This window comes from Lates calcarifer, unplaced genomic scaffold (assembly GCF_001640805.2).
Source record: "Lates calcarifer isolate ASB-BC8 unplaced genomic scaffold, TLL_Latcal_v3 _unitig_5878_quiver_531, whole genome shotgun sequence".
Taxonomy (NCBI): domain Eukaryota; kingdom Metazoa; phylum Chordata; class Actinopteri; family Centropomidae; genus Lates; species Lates calcarifer.
In genome coordinates this window covers 87,876-106,248 of record NW_026117778.1, presented here as the reverse complement: position 1 = coordinate 106,248, position 18,373 = coordinate 87,876, and the positions used below count along the sequence as shown (strand labels likewise).

The 18,373-nt window shown below is 41.3% G+C and overlaps 3 protein-coding genes across 4 annotated transcripts; 2 read left to right on the top strand and 1 right to left on the bottom strand.

Annotated features, from left to right (window-relative positions):
• Positions 1-702: 702 nt before the first annotated feature.
• med31 (mediator complex subunit 31) lies at positions 703-3,152 on the top strand. The gene is made up of 4 exons (XM_018667201.2): positions 703-885; positions 1,684-1,758; positions 2,508-2,604; positions 2,688-3,152. The coding sequence occupies exons 1-4, from the start codon at positions 876-878 to the stop codon at positions 2,896-2,898; spliced, it is 393 nt and encodes a 130-aa protein (XP_018522717.1). The 5' UTR covers positions 703-875; the 3' UTR covers positions 2,899-3,152.
• A 210-nt stretch (positions 3,153-3,362) lies between these two features.
• LOC108877261 (uncharacterized) lies at positions 3,363-9,442 on the top strand. Of its 2 annotated transcripts, none has more exons than XM_018667232.2 (9): positions 3,363-4,290; positions 5,333-5,545; positions 5,803-5,941; positions 6,054-6,196; positions 6,399-6,451; positions 6,689-6,813; positions 7,249-7,356; positions 7,538-7,747; positions 8,053-9,442. In XM_018667232.2, exons 2-9 carry the CDS (start codon positions 5,343-5,345, stop codon positions 8,362-8,364), a joined length of 1,293 nt encoding a protein of 430 aa, XP_018522748.2. In that variant the 5' UTR covers positions 3,363-4,290; positions 5,333-5,342; the 3' UTR covers positions 8,365-9,442. The 2 variants fall into 2 exon arrangements, with proteins under 2 accessions (XP_018522748.2, XP_018522749.1); XM_018667233.2 differs by having other exon boundaries at positions 5,298-5,545.
• A 2,698-nt stretch (positions 9,443-12,140) lies between these two features.
• On the bottom strand, positions 12,141-15,718 carry LOC108877260 (P2Y purinoceptor 3). The gene is given in 3 exon segments (XM_018667230.2): positions 12,141-12,405; positions 12,407-13,058; positions 15,066-15,718. Coding segments are annotated over 3 exon segments (1,392 nt in total). The 5' UTR covers positions 15,548-15,718; the 3' UTR covers positions 12,141-12,147.
• Between the last annotated feature and the right edge of the window lie 2,655 nt (positions 15,719-18,373).

The window sequence follows — 18,373 nt, the reverse complement described above, 5'->3', positions numbered from 1 at the left end:
AAATGTTTTTCTTCTTTCCCCTCCCATTAATCACCTCATGACCCCAGTTTTATCCTTTTAACTACAGGAATCTGATATTTACTCCTGTACGCTCACTTTTATATGTAATGGAGTATTTTTCCATTGTTGTTTACTTCCACCACTGCTCAGCAGTTACAGAGCACTATGGTCATTCATGTGTAGTAGTGTTTCTGATACCAGCAAGTCACCAACAGTTTCTGTCTGGAGTCTTTCACACTGTGGGTCAAACTGTAGTTGTATTTCTAAACCATTTCCTACAAAAACATGAAGCCTCAAAGTATTTAGATTTGTTGTTTTAAATTTAAATGAACAACATTAACTAAATGCTTACTCCTCTGTGTCACAGCTGGAGTTACAGGTTCCTTAAAAGGGTTAAAGATTAGCTCAGAAATATAAACTGGTATATTACACTACACAGCAGTATAAGACAGTCAGGCAGCGCCACCTGGTGTAGCAGCTGCAGCACTTACACACTGCTACAAGTTAAAATACAAACTGTCCCAGAGCGGTTTGTTTCATATTGCTTAATTATTGATGCATTAAGTGCATTTGATTATATGGACTATAATTATAATAATATATTATAATTCTTAACGTACAGGACTTTAATATAAGGATTCTGTAAGCATAACAGCAGGTGGCGCTGATGCTCCGCCCTGTCACAGGTCGCCATTAAAACGAAGGAGAAGAAGAAACGTCGACTTCCGGTTAAGATGGCGGCGCTGTTTTGTTAGCGGCGAGTAAGCAACAACAAAGACCAGCGCTTAGACGTTTTTAGTTCGTCTTTTAGTTTAACAGTTAACAACTTTATCTGTTGTTTAATTCAAGGACTGTATCTGTCCGCAGCCGTCGTCATGGAAACAGGTTTGTTGCCGTTATTTTAGCTGCTTTGCTCGCTAAGTTTAGCTTGCTAGCTTCAGTTCTGTAATGAGAGGACGAAACTCTGTTAACAAATACGCTAAATTTAAGTCGGCTTTAGATGTTTGAAACAGTGAAGACGTTTAAGTGTCAACGAGACCGCCTCTTCAATTCGGCAAACATGATACCTCACTGTCATCTCAACAGCTTTTAAACTATTAGATTTATTCTGTGTATTACAGACGCTTTGCCCCATCTGAAGCTGGTTACTGTGTTCGTGTTATTAAATGTAAGTGTAGTTTGGTGAATCAGGCGGATTTAAACAGCTTATATGGCCATATTTCTGAATGGAGTCTGGTTTATGCGTTCAGCTGTTGTTGTAGCTGTTGAGCATTTGTCAGTGGACATTCATGCCTTTAGCTTGTATGGAGGAAATGTAGTTCCGAACCACATTAGAAATTATTCCAGTTGAAGATGTTTTAATTTACTGATAAAATAAGCGTGTGTTTGAGCACTACCTGTGATATTTTCTGATTAAGTGTGACTGACTCTTCAAATCGGCACCCTTTTAATTAATCAATACATTTAATTAATGGTAAAATTGATTAGTGATTAGGTGCCTTCAGTATTCAGCTTATAAACCCAGCAGCGTTAAATTGGTAGATATTTGAATAGAGTCTGGTGCGGTTAAAACTCAAAGATAAACGTTTCAGCTGCAGTGGAACCAGATCAACTGAAACTATCAGTATTATTATAGTTATTATTTAACTGTTAATCTGTTGTTGTGTGTGTTTTGTGGTCCAGAGGAGCAGGCCAGGAACCGGTTCCAGTCGGAGCTGGAGTTCATCCAGTGTTTGGCGAACCCGAACTACCTGAACTGTGAGTGACAGCAGACACCTGCTCTGATGTTTGTGTGGTTACACCTGTCCTGTTGTCATCAGAACCTGCTGTTGTGTCACCTGTGTGCACCTGTCGAAGTGTTCAGGTGGTTTAATGACAGATCCAGATCAGACTTTACAAATACTGAAGTTACAACCCCAGAAACCACCATAATAAACAGTTTATTTAAGCTAATTCCTCTTATAAACTGTCTCTGTAACACAGAGCTGCAGGACTGATCCTAAAACCAGGAAGTCAGTTAGCATGTTAGCATGTTAGCTCTTCCTGTGTCAGTGTGTTTCTGGTTAAATGTCTGAAATAAGGTCTGTGGTTTTAACACAAGCTCAAGACATTTTCAGGTTTTATTCTCCGACATAAAATGGGTCAGTAAATCCCCCACTCCTGATGTTTGAAGCTTTTACGTGTCTTAAAAAAGGCGGTTGCTAACGAGTGTCTAAATGAGACTACAGAGGTTGTTGGGGACGTTAACATGAAAACCCATCTACTCACCAGTCCACCTTTACAGCCTCGTTGTGTTTCTACTCACGCTCTTTCAAACTCTCACTAACTTTCTAAGAAGAAAGGCTTTTGTAGAAGAGCTCAGAGCTAAATGAAATGACCAGTTGGAAGCTTAGTGGTGGAGACGTTGACGTCATGTGACCGTGGTGTAGTTGGTTTATAGCCTAACATTAGCTTCTTACTGCTGGAGACACTGACCTTTGACCTCCTGTGTTTGTTTGTGGCTCCAGTCTTGGCTCAGAGAGGTTTCCTCAGAGAGAGACCGTTCATCAACTACCTGAAGTACCTTCTGTACTGGAAGGAGCCTGAATACGCCAAGTTCCTCAAGTAAGACGTCCTGCTGCACCTGAACATGAACAGCCTTTACTTTTATCTTCCAGATTCTGACTCCTCCTCCCTCCTCCCCTCAGGTATCCTCACTGCCTCCACATGCTGGAGCTGCTGCAGTACGAACACTTCAGGAAGGAGCTCGTCAACGCTCAGTGCGCCAAGTTCATCGACGAGCAGCAGCTGCTGCACTGGCAGCACTACTCCAGGAAACGCACCCGGCTGCAGCAGGCGCTCGCCGAGCAGCAGCAGCAGCCGCAGCAGCCGCCGCACGGGAACGCCGCCACCAAGTGACGGCGCCCCCCGGAGGTGGGAGGAGGACGGTACATAGGAACACGCTGACGTCGACATGTGTCAGCCATTTTTCTTCTTTTTTTGTACATAAAGACTTGAATGTTTTCGATGAGCATCCTTTGAAACCAGGACGAGACTGACACACACACTGAAAACTCTGCGATGATATTCAGGCCAATTTATCAGTCGAGCATGAGTGTGTGGAGTTTATCATTAGTTTAAAATAAATAAATGGACTCGGTTTCTCTCAGTGAGGACGTCTGCTGCTGAGAGTCTTTTCATATTTCACCTGTGTTCTCACCTGAAACAGAGCGAACACTGGCAGAGGAAATCTGACTCGGAAAAGTGTCCGAACAACATGATGACTAGGATTCCTACCAGAGACAGAGCTTTTTATTAAAGAGGAGATCCTTAGATTAACCAGAAACATCTCTATATATCTCTACCAGACTCCATTAATAAAAACAGGGATTTAACCAGGAGCTGCTGGAATACCACTGCCTCCATCTGTTAGTGTGTCTGTGTTACTGTGTGGTACTTTTACTTCAGTAAAGTATCTGATTACTTCTTCCACCACTGAAAGTCACACAGTAACACAGACACACTAACAGATGGAGGCAGTGGTATTCCAGCAGCTCCTGGTTAAATCCCTGTTTTTATCAATGGAGTCTGGTAGAGATATATAGAGATGTTTCAGGTTAAACTAACAGATTAATAAACACTCAGATCTGATTACAGATGCATTAGAGTCTGTTTGAAACCAGTCATGAAATGTTTATATACTGTTTAAAATTCTTCGAGTGGATCTGTGGCTGAGATGTTCAGGCTTTGACTTTGTGAACTTTTTGTAATAAAAAGTGTAAAATTAGAAAAAGCTTTAAAAAATAATGTTTATCTCTGTCTGAGGAACACACAGAGGAAACTTTAAAAATACAAACGTGACAAAGGTAAAGAGTTAAAACACGTTGTTTATTGACCGTGTTCATTAAACACAACTTCCTGTTTCAGAATAATGCGCTGCATATTATGTTTAATTATAATTGCTGAATTTCCCTCAGGAATGTCTGTTAGTAACACTTCTCCCTCTTTAACCCTAACAGAGTGAATATGAGCGTAGAATAGAGTAAATGCAGATTTTGTTGTGTGTTTCAATGATGTGGCTTTTATTCTGAAGGAGCTGTGTCGGAAGTTACCTGGTTCACGATCGTTTCTCGTCGCTACACCTTCACCGTTGTGTTTTGACCGTAACGTCCGGCACCGGTGTTACAGCGTGAATCGTTCCCCCTCACAGAACGGTTCCCCGCGGAGTCTCAGTGTTTTCAGCGATGTTTCCTTGATCTCCGCCGCAAACGGTCGCGACACCGGAAGAGAGACAGACTGACGCTGAAAGCGGTAACACTTATTGATTATTGCTGATCGCTCCGAGTATATTGTGTTAACGTGTGTTTTAAGTCTGAATACGTAACAAGCCACATAGCTAGCTAGCTTATTTAAAGTTTACTGTCGTTCTGTTTGAGCATGCGCAGTCTAGGGTCGCAACGTTCACCCTCAGCATTTAATCAAAACATCGATGCAAACGGTTGATTAAACGTTAAAAATGAAGATGTTTTCCCAGAGCACACATTTTGTTGAACAATAATGAAGAGTTTTGTTCAAATTTAACCTGAAAAATGTGAATTAAATGATGTTTTTACTCTGTGGGTCAAAGTTCAGTCTGACTGTTAGTGGGAACTGATAAACTGAGTGTTCACTTCACCTGGTTTGACTTTGTCAGTAAAAAACATTTTCTAGTCGTTATTTTCATAAATCTCTTTGCAGTGGTGGAGGAAGTAACGCAGATCCTTTACTTAAGTTAAAGTACTAATACCACAGTGTAATAATACTCCATTACATTTAAAATTTAAAATCTTACTTCAGTAAAAGCAGAATCAGGTCACTGTTGTGGTTGGTTGAAATCAAGATCATTTTAAACTATTTTATATTTCAATAAATTATTTAGTTTTATCACAAATTAATTTGCTAACCATTTTAATTTAATTTAATTGGTTGTTAGGTTTGTTAAAATTTATTTAAAACCCAAAGTGAAACCATTTCAATATTTGTTTTGTCCAAACCTCAAACCAGTAAAAAGAAATTAAAATGATGTGATTTATTAAATCAGAATAGCAATAAATCTTCACCTTTGAAAAGCTGGAACTAGGAAATGTTTGACATTTGTACAAAATATGACTTCAGTGATTAACTGAATTAATTTTCTATCAATCAACAGATAAATGTAGTGGAGAAGAAACATAAAGTAGCATGAAAAGAAAATACTGAAGATCATCTATCTAGTACAGCACGTTAGTGAATGTACTCAACACAAGTCTTAAATAAACCATATCCCCCATCCCCTCCAGTCGTTTCCTGAGAGGTTTAACCTTGGTGTTCTCAGGTTGAGGACGATGTTGCAGCGGGTGGCGGTGATCGGCGCCGGGGCGGCAGGACTCTGCACAGCCAGACACATCCTGTCCCGTCCAAACAGCTTCGCCCCTCCGGTGGTGTTCGAACTCACCAGCAACGTCGGCGGCACCTGGTGTTACGACGAACGCATCGGCACGTACGACAATGGATGGCCAATTCATAGCAGCATGTACAGAGACCTCAGGTAGGTTAATGTGTAGATGAAGAGAATCTCACTGGTCAGTCGGTCTTCAGTGGAGACCAAAAACACACATAAAAGAGAGGGACATAAAGGACAGGATACGAACAGGAAAAGACATTTGCTAAATGGACTGTAACTAAGACACTGACTTGATGTATCTTGGTGGGACTGGTGAAGCTTTATATGAGCCTTTCTTTCTTAAAGTAGTTCTTAAAGTGCACCTTTTCCTGCATCAAATTTTGATTTCCCAACCCTCCCAGGACCAACCTGCCCAAAGAGGTGATGATGTTCCCTGATTTCCCCTTTGACCCTCAGCTGAACAGCTTCCTGCCCCATCAGGAGGTTCAGAGGTACCTGGAGAAATACTGCCAGAGCCACAACATTCGGCCTCACATCAGGGTGAGTCGTCCGGCTGCATCATTAGGTTTAGATTTAGCAGATAAAAAAACAAAAATGGAAGTAACTCTGCTTCGTCTCAGCTTCAGTCTTTACTGTGACTCTGCTCTGTCAGTTCAGCACCGTGGTGGAGAAGGTGAAACCCTTTGTTGTGACAAAGGAGGATAAGGAGAAGACGACAACATGGGAGGTGACGTCTTCTGATTCGTCAGGATTTCAGAAAACCGAGACTTTCGACTCAGTGTTTGTCTGCTCAGGGTGAGACGTGACGTAATGTGTTAGTTTGTTTATCACACCTAGATTTACACACCATAACTAATACTACTAATAATACTACTAATAAATTTGGGATTGAAGTCATTACCTCCTGTTGCCACTTGGTGTCGCCAAAATGCTTCATTTGTGTGTTTAAAACGTATTTGTTTAGACGTCCTGCTGTTTGTTTTTGTTTGTTTTTAAGGCACTACTCTGACCCACACATCCCAGACATACCAGGGATGGGGAACTTTAAAGGTGCAGTTAACATTAATGTGTGTATTTTTATTAAATGGACGTGGCTACTCACTGTAAACTCTGAGAACATGCATTAACTTTAACGCCTTCACTCAACAGACTTAGAGCTGTTGGAGGATGGATCTTTCCTCTTTTAACAGAGCCAAGCGAGCAGTATTTATGCTAAGCTAGGCTAAACACACCTCCTGTACCTGTCTTTGTAACTTAAACTGACGTCAGTCCTCACTTTGTTCGTAGGAAAGGTGCTCCACAGTCATTCGTACAGGTTTGCAGAGCCGTTCTCAGGTCAGTCAGTCGTGGTTCTGGGAGCCAAAGCTTCAGGATTGGATATTTCCATTGAACTGGCCAAAGCTGGTGCCCAGGTAACAATGTCATTTGTCCTTCCACATCCACAACAGTCTGCTGTCTTTAAATGATAACTGTTAGGTTGGTGTCCTCAGGCTGAAGGGAGAATTTTAATAATCATACATATGGATCCTAGTTCTAGTTTCCTGTTATAGATGCAGCTGTCTGTTGACCCACATCGAGTAACCAAGGCACAAAGTTTCCTTTTCCTGTCAGGAAAACTGTGGATGTGATGTCCTGACAGGCTGGAAAATGCACAAACACATTAAGTCACCATAATAGAACACTAAATTCATTACCATCTAACACCACACACCTGCTGAAAACACCTATTTTCCCTCTGAATTTCTAGCACTGTGGTTGGAAATCATAAAAGATCGTACATTAACTTTTCATAAACCTTTTGTTACATATTCCATGTCTGATATCCATCTCTCTCGCTCTCTTTCTAGGTGACTCTGAGTCATGGGCGTCCTCGTCTCACCTTTCCTCTTCCCTCTGGGATTCAACAGTCCAGTCCAGTGGTAGCGATCGAGGATGACGGCAGCATTCGCTTCCAGGTGACTTAACTTTCCCTGCACTAATCCTGACCCAGTTCAGTGTCAGTTTACTCAAAGATGTCAGTATTCAGACCACATCCCGTTCATTTTTATTCTGTTATTGTCCCATGATGCACCAGAGACCCAGAGGAGCTGCTCACAGATTTAAAAAAGGAATTAAAATCAAAATTGAATGTTGCAGGACGGCTCCATGGCTCGGGCTGATGTCCTGATGTTCTGCACCGGGTACAACTTCAGTTATCCATTCCTGGATGGGGATCAGCTGGGTCTGGAGATCCAGGACCACATGGTGTCTCCCCTGTACCGCTTCCTCGTGCCCCCCGCCTTCCCCTCACTCTTCTTCATTGGCATCTGCAAGATCATCTGTCCCTTCCCCAACTTTGATTGCCAGGTGAGCAGAAGAGGCTCCATCGCTTGTTGTTTTTAGCCGCAAATCCTGAAGACCTGAGGCTCATCTTAGAGGTCAGAGGGGCCTGATCATGTGATGGCTTGGCTGGAGTGTCATGTGATCTATGATAGTTTTTGGTCAAAGCCTCATTGCAGAGTTCAGGACCAACTGGAGTCCAGAGTTGCTAAACCTGAATGAACTGGATGTTACAGTCGTCAAAGCATGAATTCATTTTTCCAAACTTTAGTTTGAGGGAAAGTTCTGATTTCTGAATGTGATCATTCTCAGATCCAGTTTTTCCTCCACAGGTCCAGTTCGCTCTCGCTGTGTTGGACGGCTCAGTCTCTTTACCGCCTCAGGCTGAGATGGAGGACGAGGTCCGGCGAGCGCTGCATGAAAAGGTGGAGTGTGGAGTCCAGCGGCGCCACCTGCTGATCATGGACCAGGATCAGTGGGAGTACTGCCGGACGCTTGCTCAGACGGCCGGCTTCTCGCCGCTGCCTCCAGTCGTACGCAGCCTGTATGAGGAGGTGTGGCGACAGCGACAGGTTCACCCTGAAAACTACCGGAGGATCAACTACAGGCTTATCAGCGACACCGAGTGGGAGGTGATCAATTGACTGATGACATAGTGCAGTATTAAGAAGTACAGCTGAAACAACAAACAGAAAGAGAGTTCAGCAAATACTAGATTTAAGAAGCTCATTGTGTCAATTTTTTTTGAGGTGTTGATTCATCTCAATGCACTCCGATCATTTTATAAGCTGTAGTTCTGCAAAATATCTTATGTCTTAAATTCAGTGTTGATGAATTGTCCGATAGTAGCAGTGTTCCAGTTACTGATCGACAAAAGACAAAATTATGCACCACATGAGCTCCATCGTCACCTGCACTCCATCACATGAAGGCATACTCATTAGTGGCTCCAGGATGACAAAGTTACCGGTTGGTTAGTTAATCGGCCACTTTGGTCCAGACTGAAATATGTCACCAACCCCCAGGATGGATTACCATGAGATTTTGCACAAAAGTTGATGTTCCCCGGAGGACGAATCCGACTGTCTTTGATGATCCGCTTACTTTTCTTCCAGTGCCACCATGAAGATGGAATTTTTTGGTCCAGATTGAAAGATCTCAACAACTATTGGGTGGATTGTCAACATTTTAATTTGACCAAACACCTGCAGAACTAAAGACAATCCCATCAGCTGTTGCTCAAACCACCACTGTGCCTTACAGCTGCTCGTAGCTGCTAGTATGGCTGTAGACTCTTAATGGAGCAATTAACGTGTAGCCTTTGCAGTTAGCTACCACACCTCTCCACAAAAATGTAGCTGCATGTTGAGGCTACATCAGTGACAGAGATGTGATGTGGAGATGTCACGTAACTTTAGCACAGTTACTTCCACTGTTGGTCGCACAAAGGAACTCTGCTATTAAGTAATGAGACGCTTCCTCTACCATTCAGTATCACAAACTGAATGAAAGAATGAAACAGTTATTATGAAGAATATAATCAGAGTAGTCTGCCTGATCACATCTAGTGTTGTGGTGGTGAAATCAGACGCTGGAACTATAAATCAAGACCTGAACTTGGGTATCTTTGGCCTTTGGTCACTGCGACCTTCATTCTCGTTGATACCTAAAACCCAGCATGACTTCATTTCTCTTTCTCTTGAAATAAAAACATGAAGTGTCCTTTGTTTTATTTAAGAAACTTGATGATCACTGACTGCAACATGTTCCTCCACGAGTAGTACGACAGTTTTAGACCATGAAAGTCAAATTTGAAAGTGAAAGTTAAATTCCAGTACTAGGGTTGTAGCCAGAACTTTAGAAATAGAGGTAAAGATACTAATAAACACACAACATTAATAATGTTAATAATCAGATTATCACTGGATTTTGGTCTTGGTCAAACAGTCCTTTGGACAAAGTGTCTGCTGGAGGAGGATTTCCACCTGGCACAGATTTTATCTATTAATGGATTCAAACAGAATCACTGATAAATTATGTACTAGTCATTGATAAAGCCATTGATTACATCTTATAAATCCTGTAGAAGTGTATAGTTTGTTTTTGGGATTGGCCTGTGAAATATTATCCAACAAATACTTACACTACACTACCAATGCTATATATTGTTAAACTTATAATCTAATGAATAATTAATAAATATTATGACAGAAAAGATCCTGTCCTTCAACCTTTCTGGTCTCCTTTGGAAGGAAGCTTCTTAACTTTTACAACCAAGAACTCAAAATGAGTCAAAGAGACACTGAACCAAAGTTACAGAACAAACATCGTAGAAATATACAGTATATATATTTTTTGTCATAAAAAAAAGTTAAGGCTTTTAGTTTGACCTCAAGTGTGGAAAACACCACAAGCCTGAATCCGGTTCTTTGATGTGATGATCTTAAAATTCTTTGTACAGACAGAAATGAGGAGACTTGAGGCTTTCAAACAATGTAGTAATTAGTCCGGGTTGTGTGAAGACTGAGTCCAGTACAGACCAGAACACACCTTGTACATCTGTTTCAAAAGATAAAGGCTCTGTGCAAAATGTATAAAGTCCTGTGCAAGAAAAACAGTAAAATTTTGTTAAGTGAAGAAATAGGTTAAATATTTCAGATTTTGTGTAAAAGTATGTCAAGTGTTGTTTGTAATAATTGAATGATTGTGAGATAAAACTGTGGTTTCTGCAGAGTCAAGAGAAGCAGCGGATGTGTGTGGTCCAGACAAACGGAGGTGAACGTTCAGCTGATTAATCATTCCTGAGACGTTCACTTGGACCGGACGGATCCACTCGTTAACCATGAACAAGGCCGAGGACACAGAGAGCTGATGTCAACAACAGACTTTAATCCAGATACTGCGCCACGAAAACATCAAAATACACGAGTCGAAAAAATGAGGTCTGAAATCAGAGACTGACCTGAGCTCAAAAAACAACAACAACATCACATGAAGCAGGAACGTCCATCATGCAGAGTGTTGCTCTGTGAAGAAAATACATTCAGACACCAGCACAGGTCAGTAACATGGCTGCCAGTTAAAGGAAGGCGCTGCCTTTTTTTCTAAGAATCACACATTAATTACATGTTTCCAGGATGAGTGAGTGAGGGTTTGTTGTTACTAATGTGACATGAAAACAACAGAGTCAGCAACCAGTTAATCCTCAACACAACAAAGATTTTATGTCACAGGATCAAAGGTGACCTCTCTAGTTTCTGGCTAACAGCAGGGAGAAAGTGCATCTTCAGGTCTTTCAAATGGGTGTAATTACCCTTTAAACTTCTCAGGTGATGTCAATTTCCCATGAAAACAGTGACAGAAGTGAAACTTTATTGCATTTCTTTGCAAAGAGGGTAAAAGAAAAGGTTGAGTCAATTGATAGATAAGTTAACAGGTTAATCTTATAAATCATTGATTTCATTTTCAGTTGTGAGGTTGTGCTGCTTTTCTGCCTTTGTAAACTGAATCTCGGTTTTGGACAAAACAAGTCATTGGGAGACATCACCTTGGACTTTTGGAGCATTTTCTACTAGTTTTTGACATTTTATATTCTAGAAAAGACTAAGGATAGAATCAAAAAGAATAGACAGAGTAATTAGTAATAGAAATAATCATTAGTTTCTGCCTTAAATGAAACACAACCACTGTTCACTGTGTCCCAAATCCTTCCTACAGGCTGCATTATATAGTAGTTGTTTTGTTGCACTATGATGATGCTTAATGTTAGTTATGCAACATTAGCTTTAAACTCCAACTTTATTCAGACTGAAGTTTTATGATTCTTAAGTACAGAGAGTACTCTGTGTGTCGAATTGAAAACCATCAAAAAACTTTAGCAATTTGAGAATTTAAAATTGAGATAAGTTCTTGTAGCCTGTGTCTGCTTGAGTTTAGATGACACATATATTGTTTTGGTGTTACTAAGTGCATTTCCTTCCAACTGTTCTTATGCATATTTAAAGTTTTTACAATAGGCTTGGATGAATCAATGAGATGGAAACAAACTTTTGAGAATTAATCATGTCTAGGTGACTTAAACTTCTGCGATGCTTCCACTGAAAAGACCAAACCATCAGATCTGTGTGAAGAGGAGACTGTAAACAAACAGAAAAATTCCACATGGTTTTCCATTGTTTCCATTGTCCAAGTTTTTTTCTGCCAATTATCTGGAAAATTGTTTAAAATTTGTTTTAATTTTGGATGAAAACTTGGCTAGAGACAAAACCCAGGTATCATAAACCTCCAAGAAACAGTGTCAAAAAAAACTCTCAAACAATACGCAGCACTACTGAGCAGTTTCAGGATTTTTTCCTGGTGCATCACAAACTGTTTTTTTTTTTGTTGTTGTTTTCATTCAAAAACAACAAAAACAGCACTAAAATGTCTTAGAAGATGACCCTTGAAGACTTGGACTCATTTTCCATGTGCACTTCTCTTTCAACCCTCTCCGCCACCTCCTGGTCATCCTCTCCCAACCCCTCTTTTTTTAGGATCTTGAGCGGCCACCAGAGGGAGCCGCTCCGACGGTCACGACGGACAGTGTGTTCTACTGGCCAGCAGCAGGGGGCACCCTTATCTCCCGTCAGGAAGTAGAGGAGGGCATTGAGCCAGGCGTTGCAGGAGGCCAGCGGCCGAGTGACCTTTGTAGCAGATGGAGACGGTCTTCATGGCGTTGCAGCCGCCAAGCTGCCCCCGCCGCAGGAGCAGGAATAGCGTCCGGGTCACGTGGAAGGGCAGGAAGCAGAGCGCAAACAGAAGCGTGATGGTTACGATGGTTTTAATGGATTTCCGCCGACGCCGGATGTAGTGGGAGTACTGTGAGCCGGAGATGGAGACAGAGGTTCTTTCCCGCTCTCTGACTCCTTCTGTTGCTCCATCCCCGACCTGACCGTCCTCACCGCCCTCTATTGAGCTGGGAGGAGAGCGCAGGGTCTGAAATATCGTCCTGACCACCTGAGAGTAGCACCAGGCAATGATGACGAAGGGCACAAAGAAGCCCAACAGGTGGAGGACGATGCCATACGGGACGTAGTCGGCAAACTCCTTATCGATGGCGTCGTCCCAGCAGTTCATGTACCCCTCCTCATCCTGCTCCCCTGTCCTGTTCCCACCATCCCTTGACCCTCCAGGCCCAGCAGCTCCACTACCTCTTCGCGTCATGTATCCCGTCTGAGCAAACCTGAAGATGGGGCAGGTGAGAATGAAAACCACCACCCACACCAAGGCACAGGTCCCCTTCACCACCCGTTTGCTCTCCAGAGTGATGGTCCTCATCGGATGGCAGATCCCCAAGTACCTGTGGAGGACAACCAGAGGTAAGTTTGAATCCATCGTTTTAATCTTGTTCTTCTTTAAGTCCTAAAAAGTCTTTATACTCAGGGACATAAACTACACAAACTGAAAAAATGTTTTTAATCTGTGAGCAACAAACACCATTTTGGTGACCATACCATAGAGTAGAGAGAGAGTAAGGGACAAAAGAGTGTCCAACGAGAATAGTTCCAGTGTGACTGAAGGCTCATTTGCTACCTTCACTTAAAGCAAATTTATTTATTTTACATTACGCAGACACAAGACCATCCAAAAGAAACATTTATGACTGTGTAGACTGAACACAAAGCAAGATGGTGGAGGTGGAGATCTGTGGCTACTTGCATCTTTACTCTAAAGACCTAGATGTTCACTTGAGAATTTGTCATCAAGAGTTCAGCTTTCACTCTTAATGGTTTTCCAGCTTTTAAAACATGATAAAATATTTGCAATTTTAAAAGAGAACTGTTACCTCCTGTTTGAGGCTTTCCATAGACTTTTTTACGTAACTGTGCTACCTCTGAAATTTGCTTTGTGTCACTAATTGTGTCACTAATTGTTTCCATTCATCTGTTCTTCTAAACATTTGTGTATTAAAAAGCTGATTAGGAAATTTAGAATTAGTTGGAATTTGTTTAAGTTTGAAATATATCACATTTTCTGATGGGCCCGACTCACCCTTTGTTTGCTGTCTAAACCTGGTCTTCACTCACCAGCTTGAATCTTGATTTTCAGACTGGTTACTGTTTTGTCATAATGAGCTTCCAAATCCATTGTACATTTGTCTGACTGAGAGAGAGAGGTAGAACCAAGTAGTACTTAGGTAGAGGGTGAGTCCATTTGCTGCCCATTTGTTTATCTCAGCATCTACAGCTGACTTCAGAAAACTAGAGTAAACAGGTCTGTGGACAGGTCAGCAGTTTTTGGGCTTTGACCCCAAACTTTTCTCACTCGACTTTGAAGCCAAACCCATTCGCTAACTTGGTCCTTTTTGGCTCAAAGGTCAAGTAGAATCAGCTAGAATCACCATTTGCCTCACTAGCATGTAATAGTGCACTTTCCTTGTAAGCAAGTCAAAGTTCAAACAGAAAACGAAAGGCGCTGTCAAAGATTAATGTTACCAGGAAAATATATGGGCAGTAATTTTCAGAGACACTGAGGTGACCTGAACTCTGATATATATATATATATAATATATATATATATATATATATCTTCTGATATCTGCAGGAAGGCCTAATTTTTGACCCTCTTTGAGACAATAAAAGACAATATACCAACTGTGCAACATTTTGCTGCTCTTGGGTTTTGGTGATGTCCCCAGAACAAAGCACCTGAACATGCTTTCTTAGGTAGTTGCTAAACTTTTGGTGCAAATGAGACAAAATTTTAACCAAATTGACCGTTAGCTTAACCCCTCCCCTAAACAGCAATTGTTCCATCATAGTTTAGGAGGACAAATACATACTGTAGTTTAAGTATATACTCTTTATATATACTTAAACTACAAGAGAAAAAACTGGAAGGAATGGATTAAACAGTGGTTTACTGTTTTCTAATGTAAGCTGCAAACATCAGCATGCCTAGCAAGCTAGCATACCAACAGTGGTGATCCAACTCAGTGTTCCTTCCAAAACTAAGAGTTAGCATAGCACTAGGTTAGAAAAAGCTCTGTTCCATCCATGGATGGGCCCAGGAATCCAAGAGTTCAGGGGGGGCTTGTTCAGGGGAGCACTACCAAATTATGACAAGTTACCCAAAACCATTTTTACCCACCCAGTCTAATAAAAAGCAGGCTAATGGGGTGGAAAACCACCCCCATCTACCAATACTGGTAGCTGTAGTATCTAGTGAGGGCTTGGCTTAGTCAAGAGCCAATTTATGCAAGAAAGAAAACCATCCAAAAAGGTTTAATCATCAGAAATCAATTGCCCACTCAACGGTTAATCAAAATATTGAGAAACAAGGAGTACAATTTGGCTAAGAGTCCTACCTGTGCACGGAGATGCAGGTGAGGAAGAAGATGGAGCAGTACAGGTTGAAGTAGAAGAGGAAGCGTACGAGGCGGCACATGAAGTCCCCAAACACCCAGCTGTCCCTCAGCACGTAGCTTGCCACCAGAAAGGGCAGCGACAGGCCATACATCAGGTCAGTTGTGGCCAGGTTCACCATGTAGATCAGTGAGGTGTTCCAGCGTCGCCCCCCACCACTGCTGCCGCCGCCACCGCAGCAGCCGCCATGGTGTCGACAGGAGCGCAGCAGCACCACTGAGTTGAGGGTGAGGCTGAAGAGGAAGGTCAGTGAGTAGCAGACGGGCAGGAAGACATACTTGTAGGATTCGTCGTAGCTGCAAGACGACGGAGGGAGAGACGAGGTGGGCAAGGTGCCAGAGGTGTTAGGATGGTTGCTCACTGCCACCACTGCTGCTGCCAAACTGATGTCTGGAGTGACGTTGGAGACGTGGCTCAGTCTCATGATGAACCTCTGAAGGCTATTTCTGGCAGAGCTGAATTGGTTCAGGTTCCTCTGGCATCATCTCAGCTCCTTCACCGGACTCAAGTCTTCTCACTCGCTGAAGTTTCCTTCATTTGTCCTTCCTCTGATTGATCTGTCTAAACTCTATCTATCTATCTGTCTATCTATCTATCTATCTATCTATCTATCTATCTATCTATCTATCTATCTATCTATCTATCTATCTGTCTATCTAATCTCTGTCTCTATTCATTGTTGACTGATCCATATCTCTGACAAGATGGCTTTTCTGTGACAAAGAGGGGAAAGAAAACACACAGTCATTAGTTTGGAAAAGCTCGTTCAGAATGTACCGCTGGCGTTTTGCTGATGAAGACTATGTCTCGCTCAATTAGCCCGTCAATCATTAACAAAGCTTTCCGGAAACCTCTCTCCATTCATGTAGCCTTTCTGTACAGCAGGTGGGCGGTCTGTTCCAGCTGTTGAAGCGTTTGGGTCAGGGTTTAAATTCAAGACTGTGTTTTTAAACAACTGTATCAAATAATGTCATAACAACTGGTCCAACCAGTGCCCTCTGTGTTGAGGTGACAATACTGTGCCTCATACTGAGTGCAAAGGACTGTGTTCACAAGAACAGCTTTACTTCTTATTTATGCCCTAAAACCATACTAGACACACTGATTGAGAAGGGTGGATATGGATATTATACACATTTTGAAGTAGATGTTGGGCCACACAGTTTTTAGCAACACCAGGAGCATGACTCTGTTGTACGCAAAAAAGTAAATAAATAAATCCACTGATATTGGTGATCCCATGACCTCTAACTCCAATGTGAGGTTGATATTTTTGGTTTTGAGTGAAATATCTCAACAACTATTGGCCATTAATTTGTCCAATACTTTGATTTGATTACTTCAATATTATCACCGATTGAAAATATCTGAAGAATGTCCAAACAAAACCACACTGATATAACAATTTAAACAAATACACTATGGTAAATATTATTTACTGTAATTATTATTTTACAACCAAAAAACTTTTCCATGGTAATATTCACTTCTAGTTCTAGAAAACTACCTTTACCATAAATTGACATTTTTAACAGATTAGTAGATGAACTCTTAAGAGGTCTGGAAGTCTTAACAACAACAAAATATTGTCGCTGAACTCTGATCAGTACATTGTCGTGTGACTTAAAATAACAAACGTTGCTGCTGAATTTAGCAAAATTCCTTTAAGAGTGTGATCAGTAACCAGGAAGCCCATCATCCTCCTGAAAGTATCAAGAGTTTAGATTATTTTTCCATACAAATAAACAGTTATCCACACAAAGACACCTGTACTCCTCCAGAACTGAGTATGAAAGATTTCAAGGACTTTGCCTTGGTCTGTTAAAAAATGGCAACTGTACGATTCCCCAAAATTCCCAAGTTGATGCATTCAGATGTCTTGTTTTGTTCAACTGTCCAAAACCCAGAGATTGTTACAGTTCATTGTCTTTGGAAGATACTCAGTGGAGGTACAGAACTGTTGATCAAGTTACTGATTATTCAGTCATTTCTGTTTTCATACAAAGAGGACATGAACGCATCACAGCTGGATTTGTTTCAGATTGGTTAACCTCAATTGTATGAAACATGGAAACACGTCCAGTCAGAGCAATTTGAAATCAAATCTGAAATTAAATTTATTCTGTTTCTGAACATGAAGAACTGAAGTTTTCAGCCAATGCAGTTCCAGTGGTTCACATTCAGAACATCAGTTTGACCTGGATCAGATGTAAAGGTCCTACCTTCAGTCGTCCTCCTCATCCCGCTCATCCTTTTGGTCTCGTCTTGTCCAGTTTCTTCGGCCAAGTTGTGCCTGAGAGGTGTCTGTTTTCGGGGCAAAAGGGTCTCTCAGGGCTTCTCCCCTGACCTTCAGCTTCTTTGTAAATAATTGATCAGCGTTCATTCAGTCAGAACTGCAGGAATGAAACCCAATACAGGGACTGCAGAGCAGGAGGAGGAGGCGCTCACAGTGCAGCTCCAAGCTGTTGGTTTTATAGGACACGCTGACTCTTTATAGCAACCGAGGTTTGAAATCATGAAAAATAAATGTTTTTACAAATGATCAAGATTGAAATTGGCTCAAGACCACATGGTTGTCTTTCAGCTTTAAATTTCTCTTCTAATTTTGGTGAAGTATTATTATTATATTTCCATTTATTTGGTTTTATATAGCTGTTTGTCTGTACCACCCAAATTCTGTAGATCTAAATTAGCTTGTTGCAAACTGCTGTAATTGTTTTGAATTGCCTTGCATATCATCCCTGCTAAAAAGACAGTAAACTGAATCACTGATTTATGTTCTGGCAAATTAATCATATTCTTTACATATCTAAAACACAACATGCTACTCATTTTTTTACAAGAAACCAAACAGATAAAGATTTATGTTTTCAAACTCCCAAGAAAATGTTACCTTGCATTAAAAACATCAAATTAAATTCACACTGAGGATCAAGAGCAAGACTGACTGAAAGTCTCAGTTCATGAAACACAGAAGAAAATCATCATTTACATTTCTGAATTGCCAATATCCTGCCATACAAATCTTTAATCCATATCTGGTGAATGATATAGATCTGATTAATTTCGCTAAAAAACTAAATAAAGCAGCTGAGCTAGTAAACCACTCACCTTTTCTTCCAGAGAAGCTTCTGAAGCTGCAAGTGTCTCTCCTCCTCTCTGCCTCTCGTTATCTGAGGCTTTAATTAGAAAGTAAAGTGAATACAGTAAACACATCCGCCCCTCCTCCTCTGTTCTCCCTCCTCCACCT